The 18,777-nt window shown below is 47.3% G+C and overlaps 1 protein-coding gene across 3 annotated transcripts in view; it reads left to right on the top strand.

Annotated features, from left to right (window-relative positions):
- Positions 1-18,777, top strand: part of vit (vitrin) — a 68,076-nt gene that overhangs the window by 14,324 nt on the left and 34,975 nt on the right. For all 3 annotated transcript variants that reach the window (XM_069885116.1, XM_069885119.1, XM_069885120.1), the window contains exons 3-5: positions 6,059-6,118; positions 6,822-6,978; positions 16,353-16,486. In XM_069885116.1, the coding sequence (XP_069741217.1) occupies positions 6,059-6,118; positions 6,822-6,978; positions 16,353-16,486 (351 nt within the window). The remainder of the gene's footprint in view (positions 1-6,058; positions 6,119-6,821; positions 6,979-16,352; positions 16,487-18,777) is intronic.

Raw genomic sequence — 18,777 nt, forward strand, 5'->3', positions numbered from 1 at the left:
TCACATACTCCAGTGTGGGACCCATTCACTGACCATCACATACTCCAGTGCGGGACCCATTCACTGACCATCACATACTCCAGTGTGGGACCCATTCACTGACCATCAAATACTCCAGTGTGGGACCCATTCACTGACCATCACATACTCCAGTGTGGGACCCATTCACTGACCATCAAATACTCCAGTGTGGGACCCATTCACTGACCATCACATACTCCACTGCGGGGCCCATTCCCTGACCATCAAATACTCCAGTGTGGGACCCATTCACTAACCATCACATACTCCAGTGTGGGACCCATTCACTGACCATCAAATACTCCAGTGTGGGACCCATTCACTGACCATCAAATACTCCAGAGTGGGACCCATTCACTGACCATCACATACTCCAGTGTGGGACCCATTCACTGACCATCACATACTCCAGTGTGGGACCCATTCACTGACCATCAAATACTCCAGTGCGGGGCCCATTCACTGACCATCAAATACTCCAGTGCGGGGCCCATTCACTGACCATCAAATACTCCAGTGTGGGACCCATTCACTGACCATCACATACTCCAGTGTGGGACCCATTCACTGACCATCACATACTCCAGTGTGGGACCCATTCACTGACCATCAAATACTCCAGTGTGGGACCCATTCACTGACCATCAAATACTCCAGTGTGGGACCCATTCACTGACCATCAAATACTCCAGTGTGGGACCCATTCACTGACCATCAAATACTCCAGTGTGGGACCCATTCACTGACCATCACAAACTCCAGTGCGGGGCCCATTCACTGACCATCAAATACTCCAGTGTGGGACCCATTCACTGACCATCACATACTCCAGTGTGGGACCCATTCACTGACCATCACATACTCCAGTGTGGGACCCATTCACTGACCATCAAATACTCCAGTGTGGGACCCATTCACTGACCATCAAATACTCCAGTGTGGGACCCATTCACTGACTATCACATGCTCCAGTGTGGGACTCATTCCCTGACCATCACATGCTCCAGTGTGGGACCCATTCACTGACCATCACATACTCCAGTGTGGGACCCATTCACTGACCATCACATACTCCAGTGCGGGGCCCATTCACTGACCATCACCTATTCCAGTGTGGGACCCATTCACTGACCATCACATACTCCAGTGTGGGACCCATTCACTGACCATCAAATACTCCAGTGTGGGACCCATTCACTGACCATCAAATACTCCAGTGTGGGACCCATTCACTGACTATCACATGCTCCAGTGTGGGACTCATTCCCTGACCATCACATGCTCCAGTGTGTGACCCATTCACTGACCATCACATACTCCAGTGCGGGGCCCATTCACTGACCATCACATACTCCAGTGTGGGACCCATTCCCTGACCATCACATACTCCAGTGTGGGACCCATTCACTGACCATTACATACTCCAGTGTGGGACCCATTCACTGACCATCACATACTCCAGTGTGGGACCCATTCCCTGACCATCACATACTCCAGTGTGGGACCCATTCATTGACCATCACATACTCCAGTGTGGGACCCATTCACTGACCATCAAATACTCCAAATCGGGGCCCATTCCCTGACCATCAAATACTCCAGTGCGGGACTCATTCACTGACCATCACATACTCCAGTGCGGGACCCATTCCCTGACCAACACATACTTCAGTGCGGGACCCATTCACTGACCATCACATACTCCAGTGCAGGACCCATTCACTGACCATCACATACTCCAGTGCAGGACCCATTCCCTGACCATCACATACTCCAGTGTGGGACCCATTCCCTGACCATCAAATACTCCAGTGTGGGACTCATTCCCTGACCATCACATGCTCCAGTGTGTGACCCATTCACTGACCATCAAATACTCCAGTGTGGGACCCATTCACTGACCATCACATACTCCAGTGTGGGACCCATTCACTGACCATCAAATACTCCAGTGCGGGGCCCATTCACTGACCATCAAATACTCCAGTGTGGGACCCATTCACTGACCATCACATACTCCAATGCGGGGCCCATTCCCTGACCATCAAATACTTCAGTGTGGGACCCATTCACTGACCATCACATACTCCAGTGTGGGACCCATTCACTGACCATCAAATACTCCAGTGTGGGACCCATTCACTGACCATCAAATACTCCAGTGTGGGACCCATTCACTGACCATCACATACTCCAGTGTGGGACCCATTCACTGACCATCAAATACTCCAGTGTGGGACCCATTCACTGACCATCAAATACTCCAGTGCGGGGCCCATTCCCTGACCATCAAATACTCCAGTGCGGGGCCCGTGCGCGCCCGTGCGGAGCCCGCACTCTCCGTTCCGTTTTCCTTTAAATTCACCAGGTTTCACTCGTTCAGAATGCAAGTTCCCACTGATAAACCTGGCTGAATCTTGAACTCTCATTAAGACAGATAACATGAGGCCACAAGTTCTTGTGGAACGTCACTGTGCTGCTTACCTGCTGCGATCTTCCACACAGCCGCCCCAATGGCTTTGAAACGCCTCGTTCTGCAGGGAAAGTGCAGGCTGTTCTCCGGGTCTGGAGGTGTGCTTGGAGACTGACGGTTTCAGCAGGGATTGTTCATCCCGTCCCTGGAGAACTCCCAGTTATCCTGTGGTCGGTGCTACCCAGTAGACAACATGTTGGAGGGAATGCGGGCAGCATTCCCAGGAAGTGAAGGGCAGTGGGTCTCTGGGCCTGAGCCGTCCCAGGTCCCCCGACCCTGTGGGCGGCCCTTGAGGCTGGACTATTTTGCTGGGACCATGCGCTGAGCCCTCTTTAGCTGTTGTCGTCTGTGCAGTTCCCCGACAGCAGCGAGAAACTCATTATTTTCTCCAAAAAATATACTTTATTCGCGATCAATTATTTGCAAAACAAGTAAAGCGTTTAAGACATTTGACATTCATATCGATACATTCTCATCAACGTACACGTTACATGCACCATTTCCAATACTGTGGCACCTTGTCGTTTCTACACATTCTCATTAGACACACCTTCCTAGAAAGAATTTTTTTATTTTTTTATTTTTTTTTTTCACACCATAAATCACATTAGCCATGATATACACTATTTCTTTTTCACACATATACAGTGACTTTTTCTCCCCCCCCCCCCCCCTTTCCTCCCAAACCACCCCCCCACCCCCCCCTCTCATCCATTTTAGGTATACAATCTAGGTTGCATTAAGCCAGTCAGACAATGTTGTCATTCAACAAAATTACACCAGAAATTCTACTGAGTCCATTCTTTTCTTTCCTTCTCCTTCCATCAACTTAGGTAATGTTTGTCCCCGGTAGGTTTTCGCTATTGTATTTAATGTAAGGCTCCTATACTTGTTCGAATATTTCAATATTATTTCTTAACCAATATGTTATTTTTTCTAATGGAATACATTTATTCATTTAATTTTGGTAGTTTCTTCCTTTTAATTTGGTTATGTATTCCATTAATATTTACAGACATATAGTTCAGCGTAGCCCTTTTATATTTTGTTTATCTTCTCTTTCCGTTTTTCCATCATTACCTTTCCTCCTTTTCCATTTCTGTTTTCTTATTTTCAACTCTTTATAAGACAACATTCCTACAACATCTAACATTTTCCTTATTCTCCTATTTCTATCTTATTTATCCCCAATCTCCCCTTCACCTCCTGAGTTGTCCTTTATCCCTTGTCGGACAACCACATCTCCCCTCTCCATTTGGATTTGCGAATCCACTCGCAAGCGTCAACTGATTTTGCAGTGACCGCTATTTCCCCCCACCCCGCCTCCCCCAGAAAAGATTTCACTTTTCATATGTCACAAAGGTCCCTCTTTTAATTCCCTCCTTATTCTCTCTATTCCATTACCTTCCCTTATTAATTCTTGTCTATACTATCTATATTTTCCTCTAAGTACAGATACATTCATGTATGCTCATTGTCTCTATTCACTCTTATACCTCTTTACCTGCATACATATCAATCGTGATCATTTTTACTCTCATTACCCGTCTTCATCCCTCAGTCTATTTTTGTCTTTACCCACATACATATCAGTCGTGATCATTTTAACTCTCATTACCCGTCTTCCTCCCTCAGTCTATTTTTGTAATTGTTCTGCAAATTTTCGTGCTTCTTCTGGATCCGAGAATAGTCTGTTTTGTTGTCCTGGAATAAATATTTTCAATACCGCTGGATGCTTTAGTGTAAATTTATACCCTTTCTTCCATAAAATCGCCTTTGCTGTATTGAACTCTTTTCTCTTCTTTAGGAGTTCAAAACTTATATCTGGATAAATGAAGATTTTTTGCCCTTTATACTCCAGTGGTTTGTTGCCCTCTCTTACTTTTTCCATTGTCTTCTCCAGTACCTTTTCTCTTGTAGTATATCTTAGGAATTTTACTACAATAGATCTTGGTTTTTGTTGTGGTTGTGGTTTAGAGGCCAATACTCTATGTGCCCTTTCTATTTCCATTTCATGCTGTAGTTCTGGACATCCTAGGGTCTTAGGGATCCACTCTTTTATAAACTCCCTCATATTCTTGCCTTCTTCATCTTCCTTAAGGCCCACTATCTTTATGTTATTTCTTCTGTTATGGTTTTCCATTGTATCTATTTTTTGAGCTAGTAGTTCTTGTGTCTCTTTAGTTTTTTTATTAGATTTCTCTAATTTCTTTTTTAAGTCTTCTACCTCCATTTCTGCTGCTACTGCCCGCTCTTCCATCTTGTCCATTTTTTTTCCCATTTCTGTTAAGGTCATCTCCATTTTAATTATTTTCTCTTCTGTGTTGTTTATTCTTTTTCTTAAATCCTTAAATTCCTGTGTTTGCCATTCTTTAAATGACTCCATGTATCCTTTAATAAGAGCAATTATATCCTTTACCTTGCCTATCTTTTCTTCTTCTATTTCACCATACTCTTCCTCTTCTTCTTCCTCTGGGTTGACCATCTGTTGTTTCTTTGTTGCCCTTTCCTCCTCTTCTTTCTTGTTTCTATTGTCTTCTGTGGTCTCTTCTTGCTGCAGGTGTTCTGCAGCTGTCGTTGCCGGCTGTGGAGATCGACTCCCCAGCTGGTCCCCCCTCCCGTCGGTGTGTTTTTTTTCATTCGCATCGCGCATGCGCGAAGTTTCGCGCATGCGCGGTTGCGCACTTTTGCTCGGCTCAGCGAGCCATTTTTGTAGTCCATTATTTACCGACCTGAGGGAGCGGGTTTCTCTCTCCGCAGCGGGCCTCTTCGGACAGGTAAGGCCTTCACCTTTTTCCTCCTTTGTCTTCTCTTCCTCTCTTCTTACCGTTGCTTTCGACTTTTCTTTTTTTGTCGCCATCTTCTTTCCACCTTTATACTCACTTTTCTGTAACTTTTATTTCTGTGCCTTTGTGTTTTCTCTTGTTTTTCCCGACTTTTCTGGAGAGGGCTGGAGTTCACCGTCCGGCCACTACTCCATCACGTGACTCGAAAGAATTTTTTTTTACTGTGGTGATATGTTTCCTCCATGGTATATAGTTATTGTTGGCTACCCCCCCCCCCATCCCAACTGATGACTCGTACCCGATTACTCCTCCCCTGTGGTCCTGGGCCAAAAAGGTCAAGCCATCTCTCCCTTCCTATACCTTGATCCGGGCCGGCAAGGTTCTTCTGTACATTAAAGCCTATCGTTCCTTCTGCCAAATATTCGAGTCTTTTTACACCCATAATGTCTGTCCTATCTCTACATTCTCTCCATGCCCCGTCCCCACCACTATGACACCTTGTCGTTTCTCCCTCTCTCTGCTTCCCTCAGTCTCAGCCCCTCCGTGCCCAGTAATGGGGTGACTCTAGACTGCAGTCCTCCCCCACAGCGCCCTCGCGTTGGCTGCACCAAGACTCAGGGCACCCCTCAGCACGTCCCCCTGGAGTCAGAAATGTGCCAGTCGGCAGCACTCAACTGGCCCTATTTTGCATGAGTCAGCAGAGGCCCTGGGCCCATCTTGCAGCTGAAGCAGGGCTGGTGTTGATGAGACCCTCTCTCTCTCTCTCTCCCCTTCACAGTCTGCTTACTGACCTTGGCCGATGGCTTGAGCGGGAAGGAGCGGCGCAGCAACAGGCCGTGTAGGTGAAGGGCTTTGGCGCCGGGACACATTCACAGCTGCTGTCACCCGAAACAGAATGGGTTTTCCAAAAAACAATGACTCACCAGCTGGTGAAGCAAGGAACGGGGCCCAAGTGCTGGGACACTGAGGTTCTGGCTGGGAATTCCTCTGGAAAAGGGGTTGGGGGAAATCCTTAACATTGTGGGTCAGAGACAGATGTAGGAAAGGGGGAGGGGGTGTTTAATAGTGGGCTGGATAAGGGTCAATGGGGGAGAGGTATCTATGGGAGAGGGTAGAGGAATGGAAGGGTCTTTGCTGCCTGAAAGGGTTTAGGATAAGGGGAGGGTGGTGGATAGAGAGAGGAAGGGGGCTGAGGGGTTGACCCTGTGGAGGAGGGGTGAGAGAAGGGGTTGTCAAATCAGTTGTTGACCTTTAGACAGTTGGGGGCTACACCCAGCTCCCCGGAAACACCTCTGCCATATGTGCAGACACAAGTCTCACCCGGGAGAGACCATTTGGCCTACACACTGCAGCACTTCAGTCTGAGGTGCAACTGTGCCAACAAGGGCAGTGTGCCCAGGGTGGGACTGATCGGTGGGTGGAGGGTGCCCAGAGTGGGATTAATCAGTGGGTGGTGGGTGCCCAGGGTGGGACTGATCTGTGGGTGGTGGGTGCCCAGGGTGGGACTCCCTGATTTAATGCAGTGGTGTTGCTTCCTACAGCTGTCCCTCAGATAGACTGTGATGTCAGAGCAGGCAAGGTGAAGGTGTCTGAATTTGTGGCACGATGCCCACCAGGATGTCTGGGCACGAAGCAGGCGGTGTGGGGCACAGACATCTATGCTTCCGTTTCCAGTGTGTGCGTCGCTGCTATCCACAGGTAAACGGCCCTTCACTAACTCCACCAAGTGCTATCAAAATGTCCAGTCTCCCTGGTTTCAGTCTTTGCCCCAGTCTGCTTGATATCAGAACTAAGGTGACTATTCAGCCCACTGCACCAATGTTTCTCTCAATTCACTAAGATGGCCTTGGGGTGAACACACTGTCCATAGGGAATGATTGAACCAACAGGATCAGCACTCCTTCGACATTTCAACTGGTGAGAGAGGAATTCAGTGAAAGGTGGAGGGAAATGAAATGGATAAACGTGGTGAATGCTATATTTTGTAAAACAAGTGGGACTGTTTCAGCTTAAGGGATCTGCTCTGTGGGACTGAGGTGTCTTCACCCAGAGGAGTGGGAGTCATTGGAATTCCCTCCTCCTGAGGGCTGTGGAGGCTCAGTCACTGGTTCTGTCCAAGGTTGGGGACAATGGGTCTCAGGATAGGGGGTGAGGTGAGAGAGGGGGGGGGGGGGGGAATAGAGGAAGCTCTTTCAACAGAAGGCCATGTGCCTGACTCTGATTCTCAGTGCTTTTGATATCTCATCTGCTTCTCCTCTCTCACTCTACTCTGTATCACTAATAAACACACACATCTTTCCCATCTATCTCTCTCTCTTTATATCTCTCTCACACCCCCTCTCCCCCTCCATTTCCCTCTCCTCTTTCTCACTATAGGCCCTTTCAGGTGGACCCTCTGCCTTGAGGCCGGCAACAGAAGCAGATCTTAACATGAGGACTTACCTTTCAGATGGCAGCCCTAAAAGGCTGCTGCAACGTTTCCTGGTCCCGAAAGGGCCTGTTCTACCAGTGATGCCTCCGGATGTGATGGAGCCGGCGTAACTGGTGCCACAGCGCCACCCATCATAAATATGCGGCATAGCAATGGAGATCTTCCCTACCCATAATCCCCCACGCAGGTGGAACCGCTCTGTTTCCCACAACGGTTCCAGCTGCGAGAGGGATTATGGGTAGGGAAGATCGCCATTGCTCTTCCATATTTTGAGCTTGCAGAGAACGGCCACGAAGACCAAAGCACCCAATGAGGTGCAGGAACAGCCAGCCAGGCTGCCATAGGCTGCACCGGCCACCCCCGACGTCCCCCACCAGCTATCCCAGCCCCGACGGCCCCCGCTGACCTCCCCTCCCCAGAGGGGTGGGGGCTGTAAGGTAGCGGGGCCGGCGGGCTGTCAGGTAGTGGGGCGGGCGACTGTTAGGTAGCGGGGCAGGGGGACCATCAGTTAGCGGGACGGGGATGCTGTCAGGTCGCGGTGAGTTGGGTCGTGGCTGATAGAGTTATTAGTCCACCTCCAGGCAGCTGCCTATAGCGGCTGCACATTCAGGCGCCTCGGCGGAGCCCGGCACTCCGCTGATTATCTCTCCCCGAGGAGGGTTGGGGTCGGCGCTTCTGCTGCATTCAGGTGAGTGTGTATTAAGCTGCAAGGGAGGATATACTATGGCTTTACACTGGGGTGCTCAGAGCACCTGGAAGGGCCTTACACACACACACACACATATGTTCCCATGTTATTTTCCACCTGCCATGTCCTTGCCCTTTTGCAATGTGTCCTTAACTCCAGGTATCTGTTTGCATCCTCCTCCTATTCACAATTCCATTCGGTTCACTATCACCAGCTACCTTCCCTGCTTCAAATCGTTGAAGTGGATGACGAATCACTGGGCCCAGTACTGATCCCTGTAAGAACACCTTATGATCTACATAGAAACACACTGAAATGTTGGAGGGTTTCAGCTGGTCTTTGCAGCGCTTATGGGAGACAAAGATGTTTCAGGCCTGAGCCATTAATAAGGAATAAGCAGGAAATCTCAGAATTCAAACAGTGCTGGTCAGGGGAGGAGTCCAGACCAACAAAAGGGGGCAATTGGATATGATAAGGGGAGAGGAGGGAATTGATTATGTCTGTCTGTGTGAAAGGAGACAGGGAAAATGAGAGAGACAGAGCTGGGGGAAGGTGACAGGGGTGGGTGGGGTGAGAAGTAAGGGGCGGGGTTTAGCGAAAGCCAGATAAGTCATATACTGAGATTTCCTGTTTTTCGCTCATTTTGCCTATTCCTTGGAGAAGGGCTCAGGGCTGAGACGTCGGTGATGTATCTTTGTCTCCTACAGGCATTGAAAAGACCGGCCGAGTTCCTCCAGCATTTCGGTGTGTTCACTACAATCACAGTGGCTGCAGTCGGTCATGTTTCACCTCATGATCTACCACCAGCTACCAAGACTCAGCAAACCCCAAGACAGGAACTGTCAAAATATTTTATCGTAACAGTCAAGTATTTGCAATGAGGGATTGGCTATTGATTACGATGCACTGAACGACACTCGGTAGGAAAGGCCGAGGACTAATGGATACCAGAAGTGGACTCCAAAGCTATTAGAGTAAATTTTAATGCCCTTTAATTAATTAAAAGTGCTTTGATTGTGTAATGGTTTACAACCGATAGGTATCCCAAGCCAGTTTAGTTTTGCCTTTCTCTGAAGTCTGGTTTATAGCTTTAAGTCAATGAGGGAAATGGAATTTGAGGGCTAAGTCACATGCACAGATTTGGTGGGTGATTTGTGTGTGGGCTTTCTTACTTCATTGGAACGGAAAACTGAAGCTCATTGTTACCTGCACAATACACAAAAGTGCTGGAGAAACTCAGCAGATCACACAGGGCCCTATAGGAAGTACAGGGTGGCCAGCATTTAGGGACTGAGCTCCTCATCAAGGTACGAGCAAAGATCAGGCAGGCGCCTGAATAAAGAGGGAGGAAGGGGCAGGGACATGAGCTAACAGGTGAGAAGAGAAAAAAGCAACGATGTGATAGGGGGAGGGTGGGTGGGTAGGTCGCTTGGATAGGAGAGGAAAGAATGTGTGAATTGGAGGAGAAAAGACAGAGGGACAAGGAAAGAGAGACACTCCGCGGAGAGGATTAATAGAAATTGGAGAAGTCGAGGTCAATGCCGTCTGGTTGGGGGCTGCAGAGATGGAGCATAAGGAGTTGTCCTTCCAATTTGTGGGTAGCCTCAGGTTGGCAGTGCATGATGCCAGGGATAGACATGTTGGTGAGGCAATGGTGTGTGAAATTAAAATAGTTTGGTACTGGGAGTTTCTGTTGTTTGTTAGTATAGGATGTCTCAGTTATTGGTTAGTACTGGGCTGGTACTGGGTGGTTCCCTGTTATAAGTTAGTACTGGGCTGGTAATGGGTGGTCCCTGTTATTGGTTAGTACCGGGCTGGTACTGGGACGACCATGTTTTTGGTTAGAACTGGGATGGTAATAGATGGTCCCTGTTATTGGTTAGTAGTGGGCTGGTACTGGGTGGTCCCTGTTATTGGTTAGTACTGCATTGGTATTGGGAGGTCCCTGTTATTGGTTAGTACTGGGCTGGTACTGGGAGGTTCCTGTTATTAGTTAGTACAGGGCTGGTACTGGGTGGTCCCTGTTATTAGTTAGTACTAGGCTGGTACTGGGTGGTCCCTGTTATTGTTTAGTATTGGACTGGTACTGGGATTTCCCTGTTATTGATTAGTACTGGGCTGGTACTGGGATGTCCCTGTAAATGCTTAGTACTGGGCTGGAACTAGGATGTCCCAATTATTGGTTAGTACTGGGCTGGTACTGGGTAGTCCCTGTTATTGGTTAGTACTGGGCTGGTACTGGGAGGTCCCTGTTATTGGTTAGTACTCGGCTGGTACTGGGAGGTCCCTGTTATTGGTTAGTACTGGGTGGTCCCTGTTATTGGTGAGAACTCGGCTGGCATTGGGAGGTCCATGTTATAGGTTAGTACTGGTCTGGTACTAGGTGGTCCCTGTTATTGGTTAGTATTGGCCTGGTACTGGGACATCCTTGTTATTGGTTAGTACTGGGCTGGTATTAGGAGGTCCATGTTATTGTTTACTACTAGCTGGTACTGGGACATCCCTGTTACTGGTTAGTACTGGGCTGGTACTGGGACGTCCCTGTTAATGGTTAGTACTGGGCTGGTATTAGGAGGTCCAGTTATTGTTTACTACTGGCTGGTACTGGGACATCCCTGTTACTGGTTAGTACTGGGCTGGTACTGGGACGTCCCTGTTAATGGTTAGTACTGGGCTGGTACTGGGTGGTCCCTGTTATTGGTTAGTACTGGGCTGGTACTGGGACATTTTTGTTATTAATTAGTACTGGGCTGGTACTGGGATGTCCCTGTAAATGCTTAGTACAGGGCTGGTACTAGGTAGCCCCTGTTATTGGTTAGTATTGGGCTGGTACTGAAACATCCCTGTTAATGGTTAGTACTGGGCTGGTACTGGGAGGACCCTGTTATTGGTTAATATTGGGCTGGTACTGGGACATCCCTGTTATTGATTAGTACTGGGCTGGTACTGGGATGTCCCAATTATTGTTTAGTACTGGGCTGGTACTGGGAGGTCCCTATTATTGGTTAATACTGGGCTGGTACTGGGTGGTCCCTGTTATTGGTTAGTATTCGGCTGGTACTGGGAGGTACCTGTTAATAGTTATTACTAGGCTGGTACTAGATGGTCCTGTTATTGATTAGTACTGGGCTGGTACTGGGTGGTCCCTGTTATTGCTTAGTACTGGGCTGGTACTGGGACGTCCCTGTTATTGGGGTTAGTACTGGGCTGGCACTGGGTGGCCCCTGTTATTGATTAGTATTGGGCTGATAATGGGACGTCCCTGTTATTAGTTAGTTCTGGGCTCGTACGAGATGGTCCCTGTTATTGGTTAGTACTGGGCTGGTACTGGGATGTGCCTGTTATTGGTTAGTAGTGGGCTGGTACTGGGATGACCCTGTTATTGATTAGAACTGGTCTGGTACTGGCAGGTCCCTGTAAGTGCTTAGTACTGGGCTGGTACTGGGATGTCCCAATTATTGGTTAGTATTGGGTTGGTACTGGGTGGTCCCTGTTATTGGTTCGTACTGGGCTGGTACTGGGACATCCTTGTTATTGGTTAGTACTGGGCTGGAACTGGGATGTCCCAGTTATTGGTTAGTACTGGGCTGTTACTTGGTGGTCCCTGTTATTGGTTAGTATTGGGCTGGTACTTGGACATCCCTCTTACTAGTTAGTACTGGGCTTTTACTGGGACAGCCCTGTTAGTGTTTAGTACTGGGCTGGTACTGGGACGTCCCTGTTATTGGTCAGTACTGGGCTGGTACTGGGTGGTCCCTGTTATTGGTTAGTACTGGGCTGGTACTGAGATGTCCTAATTATTGGTTAGAATTGTCCTAGTACTGGGACAACCTTGTTATTGGTTAGTACTGGGCTGGTATTAGGAGCTCCCTGTTATTGTTTAGTACTGGGCTGGTATTGGGATGTCCCAGTTATTGGTTAGTACTGGGCTGTTACTTGGTGGTCCCTGTTATTGGTTAGTATTGGGCTGGTACTTGGACATCCCTCTTACTAGTTAGTACTGGGCTTTTACTGGGACGGCCCTGTTAGTGGTTAGTACTGGGCTGGTACTGGGACGTCCCTGTTATTGGTCAGTACTGGGCTGGTACTGGGTGGTCCCTGTTATTGGTTAGTACTGGGCTGGTACTGGGAGGTACGTGTTATTAGTTAGTACTGGGCTGCTACTAGATGGTCCTGTTATTGGTTAGTGCTGGGCTGGTACTGGGTGGTCCCTGTTATTGCTTAGTACTGGGCTGGTATTGGGACGTCCCTGTTATTAGTTAGTACTGGGCTGGTACTGGGATGACCCTGTTATTGGTTAGAACTAGGCTGGTACTGGCAGGTCCCTATAAATGCTTAGTACTGGGCTGGTACTGGGATGTCCCAGTTATTGGTTAGTACTGGGATGGTAATGGGAGGTCCCTGTTATTGGTTGGTACTGGGCTGGTAACTAGGATGACCCTGTTATTGGTTAGAACTGGGCTGGTACTGGAATGTCCTAATTTTTGGTTAGTTCTGGGCTGGTACTGAGATGTCCTAATTATTGGTTAGAATTGTCCTAGTACTGGGACAACCTTGTTATTGGTTAGTACTGGGCTGGTATTAGGAGCTCCCTGTTATTGTTTAGTACTGGGCTGGTATTGGGATGTCCCTGTTATTGGTTAGTACTGAGCTGATACTGGGTGGTCCCTGTTATTGGTTAGTATTGGGCTGGTACTGGGACATCCTTGTTATTGGTTAGTACTGGGCTGGTACTCGGAGGTCCCTGTTATTGGTTAGTCCTGGTCTGGTACTGTGAAGTCCCTGATATTGGTTAGTACTGGGCTGGTACTGGGACGTCCCTGTTATTGGTTGGTACTGGGCTGGTACTGGGACGTCCATGTTACTGGTTAGTTCTCGGCTGGTACTGGGACGGCCCTGTTATTGGTTAGTACTGGGCTGGTACTGGGATATCCCTGTTATTGGTTAGTACTGAGCTGATACTGGGTGGTCCCTGTTATTGGTTAGTACTGGGCTGGTACTGGGTGGTCCCTGTTATTGCAGAGACCATTGTTTCCTATTCTTATAGGTACACATTTCAAAATGCAAGGCTGTTTGCCTACTGTTTATTGGGACATCAATTTGTCCTGTTTTATACATTTTTTTAGTATCTTTCGATTCCTCCTCTCCCGTTCTGAACTGCATTGCAAGGTTTGGTATTTATTTTCTTTTCTCTTTCTGCTTCTGGTTGTTGAAGTTTTGCAGTTTTCATGACATATCCTTTTCATTTTGTTTGATCTCCTATCTCCAAAATGTTTCGATTTGACATCTAAAAATGTCCATTTATATGTAGATAATTTAGACCTGATCTCCACCTCTCTCCATTATCTTTCCTTTTTTTTTCTCTTTTTGTTGGCAAGACGGCACTGGGCTCTAGTGACTCTGAGAGCAGTTCAATTACAAGCAAAAGAAAACTTTCCATCCTATCTCAGTACACGTGATAATGAATCAAAATCTAAATCCCCTTTTCCCTGATTGAGCAATTCCCCCATGGGATTTGAACAACACATTCTGAAGAGTTAAGTATACCACATTCTACCAGATCCCCCAATCACAACTCCTGGTCTACTGCTAGAAAGGAATAAATGAGAGGTGGGGGTGGGTGGGGGAATTTCCACAACTTAGAAATTATTTGGAATTTGAAATAGACAGAGAGCTGTAAATGTACAGCATGCCAGGCAGCATCTGTGGAGGCAGGAAAACTCAGTTAAACTTCCAGGTTGATGAACTTTCATCAGAAATGGACAGAAATAGTACTACTCCACCTGGCTGAAGTATTTGAATGTCTAGTTTTTAATTTTGTTAAAGATTTGGGTGTTAGGTAGAGCTAACACCAAGGAGATACCTCTGACCCTACTAGCTTGGCCTTTGTGTGCTCAGACAATGCACGTATTTGGTGGGTGATGACTGTTGAGGAAGCCATATAAGGGTAAACATCGACCCTGGAAAATCCACTGCTCAAAAAAAAAAAAAAAAAAAAAAAAAAAAAAAAAAAAAAAAAAGAAAATCCACTGCTCCTGAACATTGCAGAACTAAGCAAGTCATTTCCCTCAAGCCATCCAGATGGAAGTAGATCCAAATGTGACGTCTGTTCTCAAAAATAAACTGTTGAGGGTGTAGTTTTATTGAAAAGTCAACCTAACGTGATTGGATTTGATTCACCAAAGTTACTGACTCATGGAATTAAGCTTCACATCAGTGGGATCTGCTAAAATGGAGGAGTCTCAAGGACTTCCTATTTTTCATCATCTCCAAGATCCACAACATTGATGTGCAGAGGGATGTTGGGATCCAAGTCCATGTATCCCTAAAAGTAACAACACAAGTTACTGTTACAGATTCCGGCACAGTTGCTGTAACGGTTAGGCCTTTACAGCACCAGCGATCAAGACCTGGCTTCGAATCCCGCGCTGTCTGAAAGGAGTTTGTACGGTCTCCCCGTGTCTGTGTGGGTTTTCCCCGGGGGCTCCGGTTTTGTCCCACCGTTCAAAACATACTAGGGATATGGTTAATGAGGTTTATAATTGGACTGCATGGGCTCTTGGGCCAAAATGGCCCTGTTACTGTGCTGCACATCTAAATTTAAATTTAAAATGTAAACATTTAAAATTTTAAAAACGTATGGTAGATAGAGTGGTTTGGCTGCCTTTGTTGGCTGGGGCATTGAGTAGAAGAGTAAGGATGTCACATTGTAGCTGGATAAAACTTTCAATTGTTTTGCGGAGTGGTAATGGTGGAAGTAGATTTTAGTTTTTTTAGAGGCTTCTAGATAGACACATGAAGTCAAAACCTTCAAGTTCACGGGAGTCCATACATCAGAAGACCTTTCCTGGAGCCAGCCCATCAAGATAAACCGTGAAGGAGGTTCACCAATGCCTCTACGTACTAAGGAGCCTGATGAGGTTTGGCTTGTCATCAGATCCTTTATCAAACGCCTACATGTGCACCGTGGAACTAGAGTGACTGGTTTGGTCATCCAAGTGAGGTATATCAGATTGGACACGATAGAAACTGATGACGTGTTCCCGAAGTTGGGGAGACTAGGACTAGAGGCCATAGTTTAAGAATACAGGGAAGGCCCTTTAGGACGCAGATAAGAGCTTTTTTTTCAACCGAGAGAGTTGTTGGTCTGTGGAATGCTTTGCCGCAGAGGGTGGTAGAGGCAGGATCTCTGGATAAGTTCGAGTTAGAGAAGGTGCTTGTGGACAGGGGAATTAAGGGTTATGGGGAGAAGGCAGGGATGGGTTACTGATAGTGGAAGATCAGCCATGATCTAAGTGAATGACCCACTCCAGCGCCTATTGTCTATAAGTGCCTAGGTACGCAGAAGGCAGCCAACATTGCAGGCACTGTCCTCCCATACATTGAATGCATCAAGAAGGCAGCCAACATCAGAAAGGACCCCCTTCACCCTGGTCACAACCCCTTCTCCCTGCTGCCTTTAGACAGAAGGTACAGAAGCCAAGAACAGTTTCGCACCAACAGCTCTCAGGCCCTTGAAAATGTCACCTTGTTACTGTAATCATAGACTGTTTGCTCTGTTGTAAGTTACTTTTTGTGCACTAGGAATACTGTGAACATTTATTATTTAATTATTGCTTCTTTTAATCTAAATCAATTAGTTCACCATTTCTGCTTTTCTTTAACTGTTCAGCCGCAACAAGTGAGAATTCTGGGAATTGTGAGTGACTGTAAACCAATTATTATTATTCCATGATTGTGTATGGAGTAGCGGGCTATGGACTACGTGCAAACAGCAGGGATTCAGTTTAATTTGGGCATCATATTAAGCACAGACCTTGTGGGCCAAAGGAACTGTTCTAATTAAAAGTGGTGGGAGAGGCTGGTTGCAGAGGTGGGGGTGGGGGTGAACCCACTGAGGATGAGGGTTGCAACGTGCAGTGGGGGTGACTAACCTGCCGTTGTCTGATGCAGTGGGGTGATCAGAAACAGAGGAGGGAAGATCCGGGTCCAGAAGGTGCCCAACAGTACCAGCTACAAGGGAACGTTTTCCAACGGAGTTCGCTCCCTCTCTCTCCCAAGATGGAGAGAGTCGTTCGTTGTGTCAGGTAACTACCTTCCAACTTCCTTGAAGGGCTAATCAGTTCTATTTTGTACTTGATTTTGTTATTTGACAAGAATTGTAACAGTGTCTGTTTTTCAGGTGACGGGGCGCTCAGTGGATGAGAGGATTGGGGTGGGGGTAGAATGATCTCCTCTCATTCCAGTTAAAGGAATGGCAAGTCCCAATACCAGTCACCAAAACCCTTGACTTCACCTACATTTAGTGCCTTAGTTCTAAAGCATGTAAACAGCACCTTCAGCCCATAATGTTGGCCGACCGATATAAAACTACTCCCTCACACCCATACCCCTCTATTCTTCTTACATCCATGTGCCTATCGAAGAGACGTTTGAATGTCCCTGTTGTACCAGCCTCCACCACCAGCCTCAACAATGCGCTCCAGGCACCCATTGCCCTCTGAGTAAAAAACTTACTTCTGACATCCTCCACTCACCTTCAACCAGCGGTTCTCAACCTTTCTCTTTCCACTAGCTAATAAAAACAGAAAATGCTGGGAACACACAGCAGGTCAGTCAGCATCTCCAGAGAGAGAAAAATGGTTAATATTTTCAGATCAAAGACCCTCTGACAGATTTTAGAAAGAAATAAAATATGATCATCTAGACCTTAGGTTCTCAACCTTTTTCTTTCAACTCACATCCCACTTTAAGTATTCCCAATGCCATCGGTGCTCTGAGATTAGTCAGGGGTTGCTTAAGGTGGGATGTGAGTAGGAAGGGAAGATTGAGAATCACTGCTCTGACCCAATTGTTCCTGAAATATTTTGCTTGAGAGAATTTGTCATTGGCCCATTTCCTTTGGAGTTCTGAAACCGTGTACCTAATTAGTCAATTAGGTACGATTAAAACAGTGGTTTTCAAACCTTTTATCTCCACTCACATCCCACCTTAAGCAATCCCTTACTAATCACAGAGCACCAATGACATAGGGATTACTTAAGGTGGGATGTGAGTGGAAAGAAAAGGTTTGAAAACCACTGATTCACATCCTTCCTGTAATGAGGTGACCAGAACTGAACTCAACACTCCAAGTGCGATCTCACCAGGGTTTTATAGAGCTGCAACATTACCTCAGGCTCTTGAACTCAATCCCCCAACTAATGAAGACAGGCACACTGTGCGCCTTCTTAACCATCCTATCAACCTACGTGGCAGCCTTGAGGACTGGACCCAGACCTGGACCCCAAGACCCCTCTATTCTTCGATGTGGTTAAGAAACCTGCCATTAACCACATCCTCCACCTTCAAGGTCCTCCTTCCAAAGGGCCTTGCTTCACACTTGCCCGGATTGAACTCCAACTGTCCCTTCTCCACCTCACCTTTTCCTCACGTTCCCGTTCCACGCCAAGGGCAATCTATATGTGCAGTGAGCCCACCCGCCGCCGCACATGCCTTTGGGATGTGGGAGGAAACCTGGACCCCTGCAGGCTCAGGATGGACGTGCGGACTCCATACAGGCAACACCCAGGACTGAAGCCTATTTACAAAACGTTGGAAGCTGATTCTGACCATTGAGATCTAATTAATCTGCAACCTGGTACATTTTGGAGGGAGGGAGGGAACCAGAGCACCTGGTTCATCATCTCCAAGATCCACAACATTGATGTGCAGAGGGATGTTGGGATCCAAGTCCATGTCTCCCTAAAAGTAACAACACAAGTTACTTTTACAAATTCCGGCACAGTTGGTGTAACAGTTAGGCCTTTACAGCACCAGCGATCAGGACCTGGCTTCAAATCCCGCGCTGTCTGAAAGGAGTTTGTACGGTCTCCCCGTGTCCCTGTGTTCCCCCTGGAACTCACGCAGGTCACGGGGAGAACGTGCAAACATCCAACAGGCAGGTGATTGGCGCTGTAATGATGTCACACCGACTCCCACGCTAACTTTGCCTCTGCGTTGTCTGGGGCTGAGAGGCAGAAGCTCTCCCAGCGGAGTTGCTGCCTCCCATTAGCAACAGCATGAAAGGTTCTCCCAAATGGTTCTTGCTGGGACTCCACTGAGGTAGTTTACCACATGTGTTTGGAGTATTCACTAGCATATTCTCTCTGATCAATCCATACGTTGGGGGGTTCACATTGATTTCTCGCCTTCCATAGATGACGTCGAATGACCTTCCAATCTCAATAGCCATGACTGTTGGAACAGCCCTAATATCCACAGATTATATAACTAATGCACAAGGTGCTCAAAGAACAGGATTCCTCTCCCACCTTGAGGACTGAGGGTTATGTGGTAGTCGCTGGAGGGTGGGTGGGAATTCTTTGTTATCTTGCTT

The sequence above is a fragment of the Narcine bancroftii genome, chromosome 6 (assembly GCF_036971445.1).
Source record: "Narcine bancroftii isolate sNarBan1 chromosome 6, sNarBan1.hap1, whole genome shotgun sequence".
Lineage (NCBI taxonomy): Eukaryota > Metazoa > Chordata > Chondrichthyes > Torpediniformes > Narcinidae > Narcine > Narcine bancroftii.